The 21,823-nt window shown below is 37.0% G+C and overlaps 1 protein-coding gene across 3 annotated transcripts in view; it reads right to left on the bottom strand.

The window, feature by feature from the left end:
- The window catches only part of Slc44a1 (solute carrier family 44 member 1), a 215,032-nt gene that overhangs the window by 142,569 nt on the left and 50,640 nt on the right, over positions 1–21,823 (bottom strand). For all 3 annotated transcript variants that reach the window (XM_074051339.1, XM_074051338.1, XM_074051337.1), the window contains exon 3: positions 11,708–11,850. In XM_074051339.1, the coding sequence (XP_073907440.1) occupies positions 11,708–11,850 (143 nt within the window). The remainder of the gene's footprint in view (positions 1–11,707; positions 11,851–21,823) is intronic.

Consider the following 21,823-nt stretch of genomic DNA (forward strand, 5'->3'; position numbering starts at 1 on the left):
AAACTATACACTTAAAATGGGTACATCTTATTATATGCAAATTATACCTCAATGAAACTATAAAAAGAAAACATTTAAAATTTCCTCTTGAAAATGTACTTTACAAAATCTCAGTGTGCAGTAAAAACTTAACCTTACCCAATCAGAGATCTGAACTTTGACCTTGACTTCTGGGAGTTAATGGTTGAACAGAATAGGACTATCTTTGTTTACCTGGGGTCTTAGGTGTGATTTAGGGTGAGACCCTCTTCTCCCCCAGATAGTATCTAGAAAGACCAATGTTATGTAGACTACGAGTTTTGGATCATATGGTATCAGCTTGAATCAAGAGACTAGGAGCTAAAGACCAAGTTAGCAATATAATGGAGTCCCAATAAAATTCTAATGCTGGGGCTCAGGTGAGCTTCCCTAGTTGGCTGTATTCTGTGCATATTTTTATAATCAATTCTAAGCAGGTAATGTGCTCCATTTCCATCATTGCTCCACTTTCTTCATAGGCAATAACAATGGAAGCTCTGTTCTATGTGCTCCTTTTGTTGGCTAATTTGATCTACACCCTTTCCCTGTAATAAACTATAAGCATGAATATAATAGCTTTCAATGAGTTCTGTGAGTCCTTCTGGCAAATTATTCAGCCTAACAGTTATTATCGAGCTCTGAACTTACAGTTGGTGCCAGAAATAGTTGTGTGTGGACTGTGTGTATTCTAATTTCTCAAGTGCACTCAACTCACATACACAGAAAAATAAAAATAGGTGGGAAACCTATGAATATAACATTCAAAGTTGAAGTGGTTAATTACTTAAAGTATACTGCAAAGATCATGAGCTTATGTACAATGACAAAGCTTTTTCAGATTCTACAGATGTCAGGTTAGCCTGGAACCAACCCATGCAGTAAGACTGTAGATTAAGCATCGAAGCAGCTGTTGACCTTAGATATACCAAGTATGTTCTAGTCGCACAACACAAAGAAACACCAATCATCTGGCCTTGCTTAACTGTATCCATGCCATATAATTCTGTTAAGAAGCTTTTCACTTTCCATTTAGAATCTATAAAACATCGACTTTTTTTTTTTGTAATGAAAATGATAGTAAAGTTTATTTGGAATGGAATACACTTTCAATATACTGAAAGTGGGTCGTCTCTAGGGTGAGAACAACAATATTTCAGGGTTAAAAAGTGGGCTGTCTCATAAAGAGGTTGGTAATGACAAAACTCCCCACCCCCCTACTCCGCCCCTTTTTTTCTCCCGTACTAGGGTTTGAACTCTGGGCCTCACTCTACTGCTTGAGCCATGCCTTCAGCCCTCATTTTGACTTTCAACTCCTGCAAGATATGTGGTGGGTCTCTCTTTCAAATTTCTCCAAGTATTATCCATAACAAATATTATCCTACAGATATAATTACACTAGCAATACAGCTGTTACCTTTGTAAGGAGATTTTTTTTTAAACCTCAAGCTAAAAAGTAATGTGATCACAAAATATGACAAAAATATCCTCAAAAGATGCTTGTAGAAATTTGCCTTCTGAAAATTTAACTTTTACAAATTCTAATATATTCCATGAAGAAAATGAGAGTTTAGGGAAAATTGCATAAGTTTCAGTTTGAGCATCACAAATGATACTATTTCTGAATGCTTATAAATTTGTGTGATAACAAATCCACGAATGCAATCTCATGTGAAGTATTTCTCTAGGCTGTTCTTTTTCATATTCAGCTCAACTAGGAGAGGTGGTAAGTTAACGCTAGAATCAGACAGCATTTAGCAGGAGACAGAGTGGCAAGTACAAAATCCTCAAAGACTAAGAATATCTCCATTAGTTGCAACTTATTCTTAAGAGCGAGAACAAGCAGATGAGCTATGAGTTGTTCTGCAGAACTCCTCAGTATCAGTAGATGGAATGCTGTGAAACTCAAGCATTAACAACAATGACTAAATGTACTATCTCTTATCTTCTAAGCTTCTACAACTCCATGAGACAGATCACCACTCCTTCCTGTGTGCCTCAGTCTTCACCTAGCTTTTGCCTGGCCTGAAAGAATTCCATCATGTAGATTCAGCTCTTGCTGTTCCTTCTCCACTAACAAGAACCAAGCTTGGCATTCTAATCAGAATCCCATCCTCACTAGAAGATGGACTCCCAGAGCCGCTTCTCAGCTAAAATCCCACATGACTGTCTACTCACTCTTTTCCCTCTGATTACACTATATAGATCCTCCTTTCAGAGACCTTTATTTAACTTTCCCCCGATAAAATGCAAGTCCTGCCCTGAGCCCCAACTCACCTAACTGGAGCTTTAAAACTGCTTAAAATTACCTGTTCCTGAGCCTGTAGTCATTGGTTGAGGCTCTTCAACCCACATATACAACCTAGAATAAGGAAGGTCAGAAGGACTTGACCCAATGTCATTGGAAGAAAGGAGTCATGAACCATAAATATAAACTATGGAACATTTAGGCTGACTCTAGAAGCTGAAGATGACTCCTAGTGAAAGCAAGGAAACAGGACCTCAGTGCTACAGCCATATGGAACTGATTTCCCAAAGCCCGAATGAGTTTGGGAGACTATTCATTTCCCAAAGATACAAGAAAGGTTACAGCCCTGCTAACACTTTGCTTTGAGACTTATGAAACCTAGAACAGAAAGCCAGCTAAGCCATGCTGTGTGCAGACTTCTGATTTATAGAATGTCAATATTTTAAATCATTTAGTTAGTAGTAATTTATTATAGCAGCAAAACTGATATGATGGTGATCCCAGTCCTATCATCAAATTGCCTTATTTTTTTTCTCCTCACCAACCTGTTTGTTGTTAGGAGCCCAGGAAAATGGCATCACCCAGAATTCACTAGACGGCCTGTTTATAGAATGCTCCACATTGTATTGTCATCGTTTATCTCTACATTTTGTCTTCCTCACTAGAATGTAAGCTCTTCAAGGACCCAGACTACTAATGCCCTATCTTTTTCATCAATGCAAGCAATATATATTGACTGTAGAAAGCTTACAAAAAAAGACAGAAGTATAAAAGAAAATAGAAACCACCCAGAGTTCGATAGCCAGTGTTAACACTTTCATGTCATTCTACTTGTCTTCATACATGTGTATTTTTACATATATCATTAAATTATGCTATCTATACTTCTTTATAACTCACTTCCCCTTGATAATGTACACAGATATTTCATACAGACTTCCACAGCATCTCTTTTTACTGGCTCCACAGTACCTTAGACTGGTCCTCTTATGGCCTTAAATATCTCTCTTCCTAACATTTCTACAGCTATAGCAATTTTTTATTGTATGATGATTTTGTGAAGTTCTGTGTTCTTCACTAGTTATAATTTCCATGAGATTAAAAACTTGTGCCTATTTAGCTCAAGATTATATATAATCTCAATTGCCTAAACCAAGCAGATAGCCAAGAAGTACGGTTCATGAATGAATTTAATCACCCCCCACTTTTCAGCCATTTAGATTGTTTGCTATTTTATTATTACTAAAAGAGGTCTCTAACACACAGTTGATTACTGTTAACTATTTGCTAAGAAGGCTGAAAAAGAATAGCCAGAATTTTCAAGAATAGTGAAGGACAGTTCTTCAGTAAACAGCAATTCAAGTCAAACTAGGAGGAAGAGAAGTAAATCCTAAGTACATAATCATGAAAAAAACTATTCTGAGCTGATAAAAAGGACCCTCAAAGCATTATTCTAGCACACACACCCCCACCCCACACAAAGCTGGTCTGGAGATGAACTCAGAGCCTTATGTATGCTAGGCACTTTACATTGAGCCACATCCCCAGCCCTATTTTAGCAAATTTTATCTGCATTTTTCTAGTTCTTTTTCTTTTCCAAATAGGGACCTGTAATACAGTCAACAATATTTGATAACTCATTAAAAAGTCTTCAAAAGAGGCATGTTTTATATATTAACTAACTACAGAAAAGTGTTCTTCCTAAAATAGATGGTTATATGACGTGGTAAAGGCCCAGAAACTTGACAACTGTTGAAAAAGTAAACACACTCTTCATATTAGTAAGAAATCACTACCAATTTTCTAAGTAATTTTATATAAATTAGTAAACTAGGTAGTCATCGTAGGGTAGACTAAAGCAGGCACACTAAAGCTATAGAACTTTGAGCTTTAAAGGTGATCTGTGGCTACAAAGACATCTTCTGTATCCATGAAGAGCTTATAAAAATGGAGCGTTTCTCTAAAATAAGACCAGTGCCCATAAAATGTCTTACTAAAGAGCTAACACTATTGCTGATAGAGTAAGAGCATTTGCCTAACAATTATGAGGCCAAGTTTAAAAAAACTGAAAACTATAAGGACCGGTGAAGTGGTTCAAGCAGTAAGAGTGCCAGCCTAGCAATAGTGAGGCCTTGAGTTCAAAACCCATGCTGCAAAAAAAAAAAAAAAAAAAAAAAAAACCAAACTACATCGTGCCTTAAGTGATTATTATTAGTGAAAGCTAACACCATAAAGTTTGAAGCTAGATGTGTTTTTGTAAATACTTAAAACACACAAATGGCTACAAAATCAAAATTTGAATGAGTATAACATAGTTCATCAGCACAACTCCTATTCTTTATCTGATAGAAATAGAAAGAAAAGATTGCCTTCGAATTATTCAAAGCCAGATTGTATATAAGTGCTTTGGTTCCTTTCCATGTTTTTTTTAGTTATAACATTAATTTATATAACCTTCCCCTCCTTCCCTCCATGTTCCCCTAAGTTTTTTTCATCTTTGAATGTTGGAAGGGAACCCCAAAATGAAAAAGGTGGGAAACAGAATTACTGTATAGCTCACCAAGCATAGGGTAGAATATACTACAGAGAGCACTAGACCAAGTGTGAGTAGAGTGCTAGCCTACTATTGCAGTCAGCCTCTAGATCCCCAGTTTCTGCATTGATTCAGCCAACCATGGACTGAAAATATTAAGAAAAAAATTGCATCTGTAGTGAGCATGTATAGATCTTTTTCTTATTATTCCCCAAGCAATATAGTATAACAGCTATTTACATTATACTAGCTATGACTAGTAATCTAGAGATAATTGAAAGTATACAGAAGGATGTAAATAGGTTTATACAAGTACTATGCCACTTATATAGGGACTTGACCGTCTGCAGAATTTGGGATATGCACACATGTGTGTCCTGGACCTATTCCCCCAAAGATACTGAGGGACAACTGTACTTGTCTTCATTGGTCACTCAAGATTTCCTATACTCCAGTTTTTTTACTCGTTTAATAATGGGGCTCAATGATCTCAGGGGCCCTTCCAGAGCAAACACTGTAAACTGTGAACTTAAAATGAGAACAATTAAGAGGAAAGGAGTAAAACTACACTCTGGTTTTGTTTTCACTCAGTACCCTGGTAAAGATTATGCAGAACACTGAAAAAGATGTCAAATAAAATGCTCCCCCTATAGATTATACTCATACATGGATGTTGTCATCTTCTCCAGACCCTTAGTTCCTTTATATTCTGTTAACACAGATTGTACAAAATTTGAGTGGCATTTGGTTGGAACTTTAAAAGGCTTCCTTAGAAGAAAGATAAAGACAATTAGATTTGTACAAAAATGTATCTTTAACACCTGTGTGAATTATCAATAGTGGCAAGTAAAATACACTGGGAAATTTTCTTATAATAACAAAGTGGACACTAAGCTCTCTGTTAGGATTGTTTGCCTGGTGGAGGACAGAGTTCCAATAATGACATAATGCCTAAATCAAAATGACTGGAGGCAGTTCCCTCCCCTGCTCCCAGGCCAACAAAGCTAGACCATTTGTCCCAGCACATTGCCCTAAATGGAATAATTCAGGCATCTTATAACTAAATAGGTACATCCTTGCTCTGTTTAAATTCATATGAAAGATTGGAGGCTTTTTCTGTAGGAAGAATTTTAATAATTACAATAGCACTCTCCCTGGCTTTCCCATTGTGAGATGCAATTGTTTGCTCCCACACATGTTCCCAACACACACTCCCTCCATAATGTGATGCCACCTGCTATTGGTCCTTCATCACAAGTGAACTAATAGAATTGCCTAATCTTGAACAATGAACCTCCCAAACTGTGAGCTAATAAATCTTTTGCTTAATAATCATAATATTCTCTAAGGCTGCTTATACATTATAGATCTGAAAAAGTATTGCTTACAGAAAAAAATTATAGTTAAAACAATAAGGAAATAAAATGTTGCTTTTTCGTAATTTCTAAGAGAATTATTATAGCCATCTTGTCATCTTAAACATTTTGATTAAACAAGTCATAAGATTTCTCCTTTCCCATTTCTCTGCTAACTTTCTTCTATCCTTCCTTCCTTTACTATAATTAGCTAAGCTCTCATTAAGGAATTCTTGGGTACTCAAATTTGAGAGTTATAGAAAACAAGGTGTTTCAGGGAGATAGAATGGAGTAGAGTGGCACTCCCTTACCCCTGCCTCTTAGTGTCCCTCTCTTCCATGAGTTTAGGTGAGACCCGCAATTTGCTTCTAACCAGAAGAATATGACAAAGATGATAGAGATCACTTCCATGACTATACTATATAGTATTGAAATTTCCATCTTTCTAGCAAACTCTCTACTGTTGGCTCTGATGGAGTAAATTGCCATATGAAGAGGTCCACGTGGCCTGTACTGAGGGTGGCCTCCAGTGGCAGCCAGCAAGGAACTAAAGCCCTCAGACTAACAATCTTCAAGGAACTGGATGTTGCCAAAAACTACCTGAATCTGGAAGAGGATCTTTCCTTCCCTGAGCCTCAGATGAAACCCCAACCCCTACTGAAACATTTTGCAGCCTTATTAGAGGTTCTGAAGCTGAAAACCCAGGCAAGCCACATTCACAGAGACTGAGATAACAAATGTGTCTTGCTTTACACCACTAAGTTTACGGTAATATTGTTACTTAGCAACTGATAATTAATACAGACAGATGAGAAACACAATATAATTAGAAAGCAAATTGAAGGCAACAGAATAATGAGTATGAGATAGGAAAGTTCAGGCAATCAAAGTAAAGGGAAGCTTACTATGGGATAAGGTTAGTTTTGAAACATTTCATAAAAAGGTCAATTGTGAGACCCATCATAAGTGTTTCAAAGGTTCAGATTGGCAGACAAGCAGAATGAACAGCACAGAGATTGAATCAACTGAATGTCACAGACAATAAAAATTCTCCTCTGAGGAAGACTGGATAGGTGAAACAGGTCCAGATTTTGGAATGCCAGAAAGGGTAGGGGCTTAGTGTGTTCATCTTTGATACTATAGACTGCAACAGGAAAGCAAAAGCTCTTGAACAAGGAAATGACAGAATAAAAGCACTGTTTTAAATAACTTAATCCTATCACAGTATAAAGGATGAAGCAGATTAGAGATAAGAAGACCAAGAATAGATATGCTAGCACAATAGTCTTCATGAGAGGCTAACAAACACGTATGTGTAGGGGAAGGTCCACTCATTAGTAATCAAGGACATGCCGAATTAAAAGTATAAAGCACCATTCTTTGGCTTATCAAAATAGTAAAGAATAAAAACTAATAATACTAGCAAAGATGAAGCAGTATCAGACACTGCTGGTGGGAAAATAAATTGAACAGTCTTTATGGAAAGCCATTCAACAATATGCATTAATAATCTTAAAATATTCAAATCTTCAAACTCAGTAATTTACTCCTTAGAGCACAGTGCTGAAGTAAATTATTTAACCCATGAAACAAGCATTGAACTGAGTGCCTGCTATGTTCCAGGTGTTGAAGCTGGCGCTGGACATACTGCTTCTTGGCACAGCACTTAGGAGAGACACACATATAACAAATTATCAAAAATAAATGCATAATTTTACATATTACAGAACACAATGGGAAAATACCTTTAAAAATCTAGTTTAAAGATTTCTCTGGAAGTAATATTTATACTGAGAGCTGAAGGATAAGTATACTTTAGCAACATGAAGAATGAGAAGATTTTTTTTTAATTAAATTTTTTTTTCACTTATTGGTACTGGGGTTTGAACTCAGGACTTAATACTTGCTAGACAGGAGCTCTATCATTTAACTTCACATTCAGCCTTCCTTTGCTCCGCTTGTTTTGAGATAGGGTCTAACTTTTTGTCTGGGCTGACCTGAACCAAGACCCTCCGAGTTACAGTTCTCATCACAGCTGGGATGACAGGCACATGCCCCTAAGCCCAACTTTTTATGATGAGACAGAGTCTCACAAACTTTTTGCCTGGGTTGGTCTCAAACTATGATCCTCCCAATCTCAGCCTCTTGAATAGCTAGGATTACAGGTGTGAACCACTGTACTCAGCTTGGGAGGAATTTTTTGTTTTTCTAATAGAAGAAACAATACACATGAAGGCAAGAGAGAATTAGTTGTATTCAAGATTTTAGAGGAGTCATTCATTGACTTATTCTTTCTTACATGTATAGAGAGAGGTTTAAGTGAACCTCTGCATACTGCAATAGAGGCAAAGGATAAAGGATACGACAAAGAGATTAAGTGCAGACAGAGGCAATTGCAGACAAACAGGCATAAATACACTTAACTATGGAAGGTCCTGAAGTTCACAGTGAACCAAAGAAATTGAGGAAGTAAGTGTACAAGAAGGAAGCCAATGTTTAAGAAGGAGGAAAAACAGGACAGAATAAAGATAACAAACACAAACACTGCTGCTTTCTTATCACTTTCCAAATTGAAACATTATAAACTTATCTGAACAGTATGTTCAAAAATTACCAGTCATTAAAAATAATTACCATTTATAGACAGAAATAGTCAAGTGGGTTAGCACTACAAAGCTTACAATGAAGAAAAGATGAAACAGAGATCAATAATCATTTTGGGGGGTCAGTACTAGGGTTTGAACTAAGGGCTTTCCCCTTGCTAGGCAGGTACTCTACCACTTGAGCTAAACCCCCAGCCCATTTTGCTTTAGTTATTTATCCATTGGGGTCTTGTGTTTATGCCCCAGACACCCTGAACCGAAATATACCTATTTATGCTCTCCATGTAACTAGGATGACAGACACATACCACTGCACGCAGCAGTGCTTGGACTGGACTGGAACCATGGCCCTCCCTATCTCTGCCCCCCAAGTAGCGAGGATTACAGTCATGAGCCACAGCACTAGGCTCTCAAATACACTTTCAACATGCATACGTGAGTTAAGGACTAATACTAGTTTGGAAACTATTTTCTCTACTGCCATACTTAAATGGCTCAAGTATGGGAAGCATTCAGAGAAAAGTGACCACTGTCTCAGCATGATATTCAAGTCCTTTGTATAAGAGACCAAAGGATACAAAGAATAATCTAAGGCTCTGAAATCTGCTCCACTAAGATTAATTGCAAAGAATGGCATTGATACAAACATTATGATGAGGATATGTTTGGAGCCATTAGCAAGTTTCAAAGCCAGCCTCAAAATGACTATAAATCATGTGAGTGGTAGATCTGAAAGAAGAGTGACCTTCCCTTCTTCTCCTCAATTCACTAAATGATAACATTCTACATTTTAAAGAATTAAGCAATATTTTATGGCATAGATGCTACCTAAAAAAATAAAAAATGTGGAACTCTATATAAAATTATTTAAAAATAAAAAGTAAACAAAAAATAGGAGTAGTCTTGCTATAAGAAATAAGATCTAAACTTTGTATAATTTCATGAGGCAATCATAAAGAAGAATAATTGATACAATCCTCCAAATTGTCAAGAGTCCAATTTTCACTTCTCTCAAGAGATGCAAGTGCACTGCACATCCATGTTTATTGCGGCACTATTCACAATAGCCAAGTTATGGAAACAGCCAAGATGCCCCAGCACTGACGAATGGATTAAGAAAATGTGGTATCTATACACAATGGAATTTTATGCAGCCATGAAGAAGAACGAAATATTATCATTCGCTGGTAAATGGATGGAATTGGAGAACATTATTCTGAGTGAGATTAGCCTGGCCCAAAAGACCAAAAATCGTATGTTCTCCCTCATATGTGGACATTAGATCAAGGGCAAACACAACAAGGGGATTGGACTATGAGCACATGATAAAAGCCAGAGCACACAAGGGAGGGGTGAGGATAGGTAAGACACCTAAAAAACTAGCTAGCATTTGTTGCCCTTAACGCAGAGAAACTAAAGCAGATACCTTAAAAGCAACTGAGGCCAATAGGAAAAGGGGAACAGGTACTAGAGAAAAGGTGAGATCAAAAAGAATTAACATAGAAGGTAACACCCACGCACAGGAAATCAATGTGAGTCAACTCCCTGTATAGCTATCCTTATCTCAACCAGCAAAAACCCTTGTTCCTTCCTATTATTGCTTATACTCTCTCTACAACAAAATTAGAAATAAGTGCAAAATAGTTTCTGCTGGGTATTGAGGAGGGGGAGAGGGAGGGAGTGGAGTGGGTGGTAAGGGAGGGGGTGGGGTGGGGGCAGGGGGGAGAAATGAACCAAGCCTTGTATGCACATATGAATAATAAAAGAAAAATGAAAAAAAAAAAAAAAGAGATGCAAGTGCATATCAAGGAAGAAGCTCACAGCCTGAGCTGGATATTCTATTGCCCAGAAGCCATGTGACCTTGACAAAGTCTCTTCAGCCTCTCTAAGCCTGTTTGACCTATCTCACAGGGTGGCACATTATATGCTTGTCAACTATGGCATGCTATACAGGTATTCATTATCGTTATTTAAGGTTTTGCTTTCTTGAACTATACTATCTCTCCTTCATTACAGGGAGGAATGTCTCTGAGAAATGATTAACTATTTGAACTTATTTAAGTTTGTGAAATTACCAAATTAATTTTATACAGAGGGGCCAAGATTGAACTAGCAGATTTATATAATGATAAATAGTTATTAAAAATTGTGTTCCTGAAAAATGCTTTCTATAACATAAAAATGTTTTTATCTGCACAGTCTTTTCCTATAAAGCATTATACTTATAGTCATGTCACCTTCAAGTTACTTTTGTTAATTCTAAAGACTTGCTTTGATACTTGAAATAATCTAATAAAGTCTGATATGCAGTTTGAACAATTATATTGCATTGTACTTAAAATATATTAGATGAAATACATTTTCCTCATAGATATTAAAAACAAAGTATTTCCTCTGAAGAAAAAAGGCAATTATATCAGGAATTTCTTGAAATCTAAAAGATGAATATGGAGAACCCAAAACAAATTTTACAGTCTGACAGGGAAAATGTATCTTTTATAAAATTGGAAAGTATTGTGTACTTATAAATGATACATCACAAAATGTTACTGTATAACTTTAATTTCTCAATATCCATTAATTATCATCCTGCGCTTCCCACCAAGTATAATCTTAGGAAGAAAAATATTCTGTTACTTCCTGGGTTAAAATTTAGAGCACATCCTAAAGGATAATGGAAAACAATATAAGAGCAACCCTCTCAAATCAAGACTTTACCCATTTACAACCTCAAGGAAGCTCATTTAACATAGCAGATAATTTTCTTTCCTAGAGAATGTATTTGTTGACTGAAAACAGGAATAATTCAAAAACAAAAATAAAAATCACCAACAAAAGTCATATAAAAATATTCAGTAGATATTATTGTTAAAGCAGTAAGAAAAGCAAGAATTTTCTCTATTCCTCCTCCAGTTTTCAGTGTTCATTCATCATTCAGCAACAGTCTACTCACTTCCGGTGGGTGTGGTCCATGCCACTGTTTGATATTGCTTCCAACTTTGCATTTCTCTGCCCACAGATATTTCCATAGCTGTCGTATCCTGACACTAGTCTCGCTGCTGCACCTGTTGCTACTGAAAAGCCACAAATAAATCCCTAGGAAAGAAACAGAAAAAAACACACAAATAAACCATTTCAATAGCAACAGTCACTACTTGATATGATAATGAGCTTCTTTTGTCTATTGAAGGGAACAAAGAGCTATCTTTCCTTATTACAAACACAATTCTACTGTTTTCCCTGCATTGCAGGGCAAAGAAATCCACAGGGAAGTATTATTTACTACCATAACAAAACCCAAGCTTCTACATCATAAGATGGCCTTTGCATTTTATAATATTGGCAGCTTTTCTATACTGAACACTTGCTCTGTGACAGGTTGTATACTAGATACTTATCATAAATTATCTCTAATCCTCATGATGAGGACACTGAGGCCCTGAGAGGTTAAATAAGCTACCTGAGGCCACAGAAGCTAGTAAAGATCAGAGCATAGGACAAAACCCAGCTGTCCTTAATCTTTAGTTTTATTTGGTTAAAATAAAGGGGTGTGTTAAATGAACAGAGGCAAAGGAAGAAGGAAAAAAATCGAAAAAACAATTGGTATGTGGGTTTTGAATCATTATCACTTCAGTGCACAAAACACTTTTGTCCTTCCTACAATACAGTTGTATACAAGCTAAAGACTTACATCATGAAGCACTACCAAGCTCTTAATACTGGAGACTGGATAGAGGAGTAAGCAAGGCTTCATGTACTGCAAAGGTCACTTCATTTCGTAAGACTATCCTTCATCTAGTACCAAAAGCAAATGGTAGATACCCGAGGACCACATCCTGCTTGCTAAGCACAAACTGACCAGGCAAAGCAGTAATCACAAGTTACTGGGCATAGGAATGGAAGTAAGATGAATCACTACTGATAAATGGGTTGTATCGGGGGAAAGACTGGGGTTAAGAAATATTGTACAACCTAAACATTTAAAGGGTGAGCTTTTGTAATCTTTTGTAAATGGCCAAGAAGGCAGAGATTATCACTGTTTAACTCATCATAGCCAACTATCACAAGTACTTCTTATCTTCTGTAGTGCTGCTAAATCTCAGGCTACAGTGTAAATACTGTACTTACAAACAAGTCCACAGAGAAAAGTATTTCCTCCGTAAGTATGCTTACCTAAAAAGCTAAATGAATTCTTTTTTCTAAGTAACTCTTCTACTTTCATTGTGCAAGTAAGGGAGGTAAAATATGAGAGCTTAGTTCTTAGATATTTCTTTCAACTACATTTTATGAGAAAGTAGTCTTAAGAGTACAGACCATATCGGATTTGCTATTCTCTAACTCTGATCTTGGCCAAGTTATTTCAACTTTCTTCCTCAATTTACTCACTTGTAAAATGGAAATAAATAGTATGTAGCTCATCAGGATGTGGTAAGGATTAAATGACACAATCTAGCATGATAAGAAATCTGCCTGGCACCATAGTAAGAGTACAAATAATAGCTATATTGATACTAGAAATGAGAACACACTATAAGGAAAACATCAGTCTTAGAGTCAGATAAACATGTTACAATGGAATACTGATGATTCCATTTTCTATTTATGTGACCTTGGACAAACTTGCTTAATCCTCTGTCTCAGTTTATCCCTTTATAAAATGTGACTAAAACCAATTTATGAAAATGTTGGTGTAAGAATTGCATGAGAGGTAACACACATGCACAGGAAATTAATGTGAGTCAACTCCCTGTATAGCTAACCTTATCTCAACCAGCAAAAACACTTGTTCCTTCCTATTATTGCTTATACTCTCTCTTCAACAAATTAGAGATAAGGGCAAAATAGTTTCTGCCAGGTATTGAGGGGATGGGGGGGAGAGGGAGGGGGTGGGGTGGGTGGTAAGGGAGGGGGTGGGGGCAGGGGGGAGAAATGACCCAAGCCTTGTATGCACATATGAATAATAAAATAATAATAATAAAAAAGAATTGCATGAGATAATACATGTAAAGTGTATGTCTAAATAAATGTTAGTAACCTGTTGTATCAAAGCAATAGCTAACTGCCAAGTCTAGGGTTAGGCATAGGTGGTCAGTACTTACTCATTCTCACTTCCCTGATGGCCCTCTCCCTCTCTCCTGATGCCCCCAAGGACACTATAGGATAATTCACCTCACCTCAACCCAATACTAAGACATGAGAAAAAAAATTAATCCTCTATATACGTATACATGTACAAATCAGCATATGCTTGAACCCAAAATTAGAAAAACCTACACTGAGTAAAAAACAAAGAGAAGTAAATATTAGGAGATTTAATGGATCAACTTTCTGCTATCATTTGGATTTGGAACTCTCCCAAAGACTCCTGTGTTAAAATGGACCCTAGCCCACCAATGCTATCAGGAGGTGGTGCAGCCTTTAAGAGGTGAACCTAGTGGGAAGTCTTTAGGTCATTGGGGGTATGCCCTTGAAGGGGTTTATGGGACTCTGGCCTCTTCCTGTTCCTCCTTCACTCCCCAGGAATGAAGTGAATGGTTTTGTTCTACCATGATGTGCCACCACAGGCCCAAAACCAATGGGGTCAAACAATCATGAACAGAAACCTCCAAAACTGTGAGTCAAACCTTTTCTTTTTAAAAGTTGATTATCTTAGGTATCTGTTATAGTAACTGAAGGCTAACACTCCTTCTAATACATTTCTTTAACAAGAAACATCCAGAATAATAAAGAGAATGGACTTAGCATTCAGAAAAACCTGGATGTAAACTCTTTCTCCACTTACTACCTGTGTGGTTTTGATCCAGTTACCTACTTAGATTTTGTTCCCACTTCGTCTCTAGCACAGACTAATGCTATCTATCTCACAGCATAAAGATGAGGACTAAATAAGATAACATATGTCCAAATCCTAACTGAATGTCTGCTACATGGAAGGCAATCAATAAATAGTAGCTGTTAGTAGTAAATTTGGATGGGAAAGTCAAACTGAAGAGGTTAACAATGGTAACTGGAAACTAACAAAAACCCCTTCAGTTCTCTTAGAACAAAAATTTCTAGGGGGAAGAAGTAAGATATAATGTCAGTAATTTTGTTACTACACAAAAATATTTTCAGACCACAAGTATAATCTTCTTTCACTACTACTCTAGAATAGCAAAGCTGTTACATAATTAAAGGGTTATGTTCTCCTTTCACTTCTTATAGGAATTTCTTTCTTATGTTTGATAAATACGTAGTTTTACAGATTCCTTTAAACAGTTTCTGGTTTCCTTTTCTATTTTTAACAGTACTGTTGAACATGTGGATTTTTTTCTTTATCATAAACTACCTCACATCACTCTGAGATGTGGCAGGGTATAAATTATAAATGTTACATACGTATGTTAAAATGGGACACTGACATATTTTCACATGGGTCACTTAAGCTTCTAGTAGCTTTCAGAAACATTAGAGTAGAGAGGGACAGGGGTGGGGGAGAATAGCAAGTTAATAAAACAGAGCTTCCCACACAATGGAAGTGCTGACCATGGGGAACTAGGCAAAATCTAATTAAAATTACAATCTTCTTAAAAAGAAAACTGCTAAATGCAGGATGTGATATAGTTTCAGAAATGAAAAAAAAATATATAGCACATGAAACCAAAACAAGATGAGAGAAACTTTGCAGCATGCACTCAATATTTAATGGCGCCACAGAGAGTGGAGGAAAAAGGCATCCAACAGAAGGAAATCACATTAATGAAGCAAATGAGGAGGAGGATGGGGGAAGCTTTTATAAACATGGATTAGGAAGCCATCACTAGAAAGAGCAAGCTTATTCGTATAGAAGAGAACCATGGCGAAAAATCTTAAGATGACTACACTACTCAAGTAATTTCAGGACTGCTCTTGTGAGAGACAAGAGGAACAAAAAAATCCACTCACAAACAGAAGGCAACTCAAATTAGATTATGGTGTACAGGCACAGTGGCTCATAGGCAAAACCTGGCAAGTAATGAGTATTGCCTAAACAGGAAAAAGACAACTTGCTAATTAAGGAACTATGTCATTCCCCCTTCATTTCACAAGGCCTAGTTATGCTTAAGTGAGAACTTTTGCTTAGCTTTACTCACTATTAGTCAAAAAATAGGACACAATTTTATTTTACAATCATATTTGAATTTCATACCTAGAACTTTTTTCCTAAGCAACTGAGCAAGGCCTTTTGGCCTTAGGGTTTTTTGGGGTGTTTTTTTGGTGGTGGGGGATAACAAAATCATGTGGGAGCAGTAGGAGGTAGTATATGAATATTTATTAAAAGGTTTTAAAATTTATAAAGGGGGGGAAACAAGTTATGGTTGCCGCTATGTTCCAGGAGTTAATGATAACTGAGTGTTGCAGTGCATGCCTGTAATCCCAGCACTCCAGAGGCTGAGGCAGGAAGGTAGAGGGTTTGAGGTCAGCCTCAGCTACATACTGAGTTTGAAGCCAGCGTGGGCTACAAAGTGACACTCTGTCTCAAACAAAAAACAAAAAAACTCCAAGAACAGCAATTTAAAAAAAAATAAAACAAAACATATCCTGTCTCTTTCACAAACAGCATGTCAATTACCATGTACCCCAAATCTCAATCAATGTTTGGGATCAATCTCTATTATCTGATTTTTAAAACCTTAATTTTGAGAATCTGTAGACAAGGAAGGCTGTTGAACCAGTGGATAAGGTGAAATTAGAAGGCTTGGTGCAAAGCCATATATACAAACAAACCAAAAACACGAATTTAGAGCTTTGACCAGTATGCCAAATTTCTGGAGTCCTTTAAAGTTTAATCAAATGCATTGCTCTAAGAAGGAGGAAGGTGATGGGAAAAAAGAATGAATGAAATCTAGGAAGCAGCTATTCAAATGCATTTATTGAGCATATATAAATCCAAGGATTTCCTTAAAAGACCCTGAATAACTGAAATGTCTCAAGACAGAAGAAAATAATGAGTCATTGGGAGGCAAAATCAGAGCAGCTCAGTTTCACGGAGAACAAGAGCAATGAAAGAAACACAGATGAAATACTGAGAACCAATCCTGGCTTTGTCACTGATACACCTTATGAGCCGAATTCTCTGAGCCAGCTTCCTGACTGGTCCCAGGGACAGGAGTAGATTAATCTCTTTCTCTTCCAAAATGCTATGATTCTAAGGGAAAGGAAATACAGAGAAAAAAAATTAAGAGTATAATTGCAGAGAGAAATATAAGTTCATTTGGTTTAATACAGTGACTGGGGGAGGGGAATCAAGAGCAGATTAAAAACAAATAGGTTTAACTGAACTGTATACTTAGAAATGGTTAAAATGGTAAATTGCATGATACGTACATTTTACCACAATTTATAAAGAAAAAAAGAAATGGACTTAAAGGAAGCGGGGAGTTACTTGAATCATGTATCCTTCTGGTAAATTCTTGGCATGCTGTTCTTTGTATTCTGTGATCCTGGCAAATAACAGACCATCAAATCAGTAACAAATACTGCAGTGAAGCTCTCACTCTGTGCTGTACCCTCAACCACAATTAGTGGGGTAGAAATATCATGCCCCAGGAGATAAACTAAAGGTACAAAATAAAATACGTCCTTGAGAGCAGTCTGAAGAGAGGCCTGTGCAATGTCTCTGAAATCCAACCCTAGTCCAGATCATTCTCCAAAATCCAACCCTACATTTCCAATGACATGTCCTTACCCACTAAGTCTACATGTCCAGAGCTCATATTTCACTCAACATTTGCCCAAACCATTTCCTTTTCCTGAATATACCCAATCTCCATTAATAGCAGCTTTATCTACTAGACTGCACATGTAAGATACAGTGCAATCTCTTCTTTCCATAGTTCTGCCCCTTAACCTAGCTCCCTAATTCCACACTAGAGGAAGAAGTACTGCTAAGCTGTTTGGTCAAAGCCTGAAACACTGAGATAGTGTTTTAATGGCAGGTGAGGTAAACAAAACCTTTTCTGTTATTCCTGATTCCAGGTAACTACAAAGTAGAGTCTACCTCTCAAGACCTTCTTCTCTCCTTCGATCTATGGTACCACTGTGAAATCTTAGACAAGTTAGAATATGTCTGTGTGTCTCTGTTTCCTAATCTGTAAAATAGGGAACATGATAACTTCTGGGAGTAGCTGTGAGAACTGAAGGAGTTGTTATGTGTAATGTGCTAAGCAGAGCATTTAGCCCTCAGTAAGCAGCAATAACTGTTTTCCAGGATAGGCACTTCTGTTAGGGCCATCCAACCTCCTCTCTTCCCCGATGTTTTGTGGTAAACTGGTTAGACAAATGTGGTCTAGATAGATCTTCATTCTCTCTTTCTTCCTCTCCTTTCCTCGTATTTCTTACCAAGAAAGAAAAAAGTATGACCAGCCTAGATGGCAAGGAACCTTAGGCCATGTGGCCCAAGTCATTTTTACTATGCAGTGCTTTACTGGGCTAAAATCAGGTACCTGCTCAATTAGTGATAACATAGTACTTAATTTTATCCATCCCATTCGTGTTCCCTGATGTGTGCAGAAACTGTGTTTGGGAACTTAGAAGGAACTGGGGTAGGATTTGAGCTGAAAAACTCTACCCTGAACCCTAAAAAGAACCTCATAGTCATCCCTGACTTGACTCTCACTTGCCTGCAACACTATAACCACCAGTAAATGCTATTGATCCTACTTCCTCAATTTCTTTCCTGCCTTGCTTTACCACTACCTCAAGTTTTTCACCTCTTATCTAGGCTGATGCCATAGCCTCAAAGGTGGTCTTCATCAATCTTTTCCCCTCCTCAGTCATCTTTAACATTGGTTACTATCTTCCTACATCCAGGCACAACACTTATGCTAACAACTTTTCTGTGGCTCATCAGTACCTACCTCAGAGTCCAACCGTGGATAAACATCGGAATTGCAGAGATCATATCACAGTTACAGAGAATCTCAGATGATTCTAATGTACAATTAAACCATTTGTTTGAGACCTTAATTGAAAATAGATCCTTAGAAGTACAAGGCTATGCGGCTATGCCAAGCATGGTAGTGCACGCCTAGCATTTAGGAAGTAGAGGCAGGAGGATCGCAAGTTGAAGGGCAGCCTAGGTTACATGGAGAGATCCTGCCTCAAAATACCAAAAATAAAAGTAAATGAAAAACAAAGCAAAACAAAGAAAAGAAGTGCAAAGAAATACAATTACTACACGTAATTTTTTTTTGGAACAGGGTAAGCATATGCCCAGTAATAGCAAAATATTAATGAAAGTTCTAACATGGGCCAGGCCTCAGCACTCAGGAGGCTAAGAACGAAGGATTGAAATTTTGAGGCAGTCTGGGCTACATGAGAAGACCCTGTCTCAAAAAAAAAAGAAAAAAAAAAAAAGTAAGTTTAAACATGGAAGATGACAGCTCTTGAAGAAGGTCAATACTAGGGGTGAAGTATATTGGCACATACCAGTAATTCCAGCTACTCAGGACACAGAGATTGGAAGGATCAAAGTTAGCCAGTCTGAGCAAAAAGTTAGTGAGAGACCCCCCCCCCACACACACTCACATTAACAATGTTAATGGGCCTGGTAGTGCTTATCTATAAATCTCAGCTACAGGAAAACAGCAGGTAGGAGAATCATGGTTTTAGGTCAGCCCCAGGCAAAATGCAGGAGATGCTATCTGAACAACTAAAGTGAAAAAGGGATGGGGGCATGGCTCAAGTAGTAAAGTTTCTGAGTTAACACCCTAAAATTGGAAATTTTAAAAAAATTTTAAAGAAAGCAAAAGAAGAGAATACCAGTTTACCTAGGTTCTACACAATTCTAGCATACAAAATCTTAAAATTAAGGGGAAGAATTTTTTTTTAAAAAAGGTATAAGTAATGATGAAATTAAATATGTATAAATAAAGATTTAATGGAAAAGGTGAGTGGAAGATGGTAAGACTTTAAACATTTAAAAGCTAGAGTCTAGGATAAAGGAGTGAGCAAAGACTTGCATTCTCTATAATTCTCTATAATCCGCCCTCCTTCATGCGGATTATAGACCTAAAACAAATGCAGTAATATTACTGGACATAGGTCACACACTAAGGGGAGAATGAGCATAGGAGGAATAGAGAAAGGGAAGGAAATCTAAAACTTGAATGTGGTTGATATGCTCAGTGTAGAGGAGTGAATATAGTAATCTTAAAGTGGCAGAGGCCACTATGGGAAAGGGACCAGGAAGTAGTGAAGAAGACTGATAGAGATGAACCAATGTGGGTTGTAATAATACACATGTGCGTGGAATCAATGCTAGGAATCTCTCTACATAGCTATCTTTATCTCAAACTAGCAAAACTCTATGTCTTTCTTATTATCTCTTACATTTTCTCTTCAACAAAATTGGAGAACAAGAGGGCACAACAGGTTCTGCCTGGAAAGGAGGAAAGGGAGTGGCCCAAACAATGTATACACGTGTAAGTAAATGTAAAAATGACAAAATAAAAGAAAGGGAAAAAATTTTAAAAAAGAAGATATGGCTTGAAATCAGACTACCAGCTAACTGAGAAACAGTGTGCCAAGTGAGCAGGCAGCTGGCCCAGGAGGTGAGAAGAATAGTCGGGAAGTTCCCATCCTATTCTCTTTGCCATGTAGGAGCCAAGCTAATATTTAACGTCCCCACACCCTGCCTAGATGCTGGAGACAAGCCTCACCAACGTGGGTAATGGGGAGAATTGAATGATACAAAAGCACACATATGAAAGTGCTAAACATAGAGTTTATGTTCAACAAATAATGTTGATTGTTTTTTTTTTTAAAGTATGGATTGAGGCTGGGTGCCAGTGGCTCACTCCTATAATCCTAGCTACTCAGGAGGCAGATATCGGGAGGACCATGGTTCGACACTAGCCTGAGCAAGTAGTTCTGTAAGACCTAGCTTGAAAAAACCCTTCACAAAAAAGGGCTGATGGAGTGGCTCAAGGTGAAGGCTCTGAGTTCAAGCCCCTGTATCGCAAAAAAAAAAAAAAAAAAAAAGATTAAAGTGTGGATTGAGCACCCCTAGTCTGAAAATCAGCAATCTGAAATGTTCCAATATCTGAAACTTTTTGAGGGCCAGAATGAGCCACAAGTAGAAAATTCTACATATGATGAGTTGCAGCAAAATGTAGGTACATAAAAATAGCATGCAAACTTACTTTCAGGCTATATACCTAAGGTAGATAGGAAACATGAATTAATTAGGTCCCACCCCAAAATACCTCTTCATGTATATGCAAATATTCCAAAATTGTAAAAAAAAAAAAAAAAAATCAGAAACACTTCTTGTCCCAAGCATTTGGAATTTGAGATAGCCTACAAAATGAAATCCAAAAAGAAAAGACTTTTTAAAAAAAAACTATTTAAAATAAATACTTAGAAGCCAAAAAACTTTGAACCTCTGCTGTGCAGTGTGATGGGCAAGACAACTTTTAGATTCCTTCACTTCTTGCATGGCAAAATTTGATATCAAGTTCAAGTCCATGAAAGTAATCTATTAAAAGAATCATTCCAAAACAACACTATGCCTCCATTTTTAAAAGTACACACAGTGTGTCTTAATTGCCATCACAATGAAATCAACATATTAATTACCATTGCATTAAAACGTTTCAGTAAACAAATAACTTCTTACTCTCATATCAGTCTATTAACACTAATGACTGCACTTTCCTAAGCTATTTTAGTACAGAAAATCAAAAGCACCTTGGGTGGCATGGTACATGTTTTTATAAACATAATTTTGGAAGGTCAGCTACTATTTGCCCCAGGGTTACATTCAAAGGTGGGGAAAGACTGTTGACTAATTCTGTTACCAAATAGTCTTTTCTACACTCTATGTGAATATTCATGAATGCTGCATTTCAGCTGCCATTCCATTAAATTAAGTAAACTCTCAATATCTTATAAGGCCTATGTAGGAAATGGTATTTTGACCTTTTCTAAATACCCAAAATGTGTTGAAACTGCACTTTAATCTTTAAAACAAACATTCCTTATTTTGCTGGATTTATTATTATCTCATTGAAATATATTGCTTTCTTTTTCTTGGTTCAGGGCCAGA

This window comes from Castor canadensis, chromosome 13, assembly GCF_047511655.1.
Source record: "Castor canadensis chromosome 13, mCasCan1.hap1v2, whole genome shotgun sequence".
In the NCBI taxonomy this organism is placed as follows: Eukaryota; Metazoa; Chordata; class Mammalia; order Rodentia; family Castoridae; genus Castor; species Castor canadensis.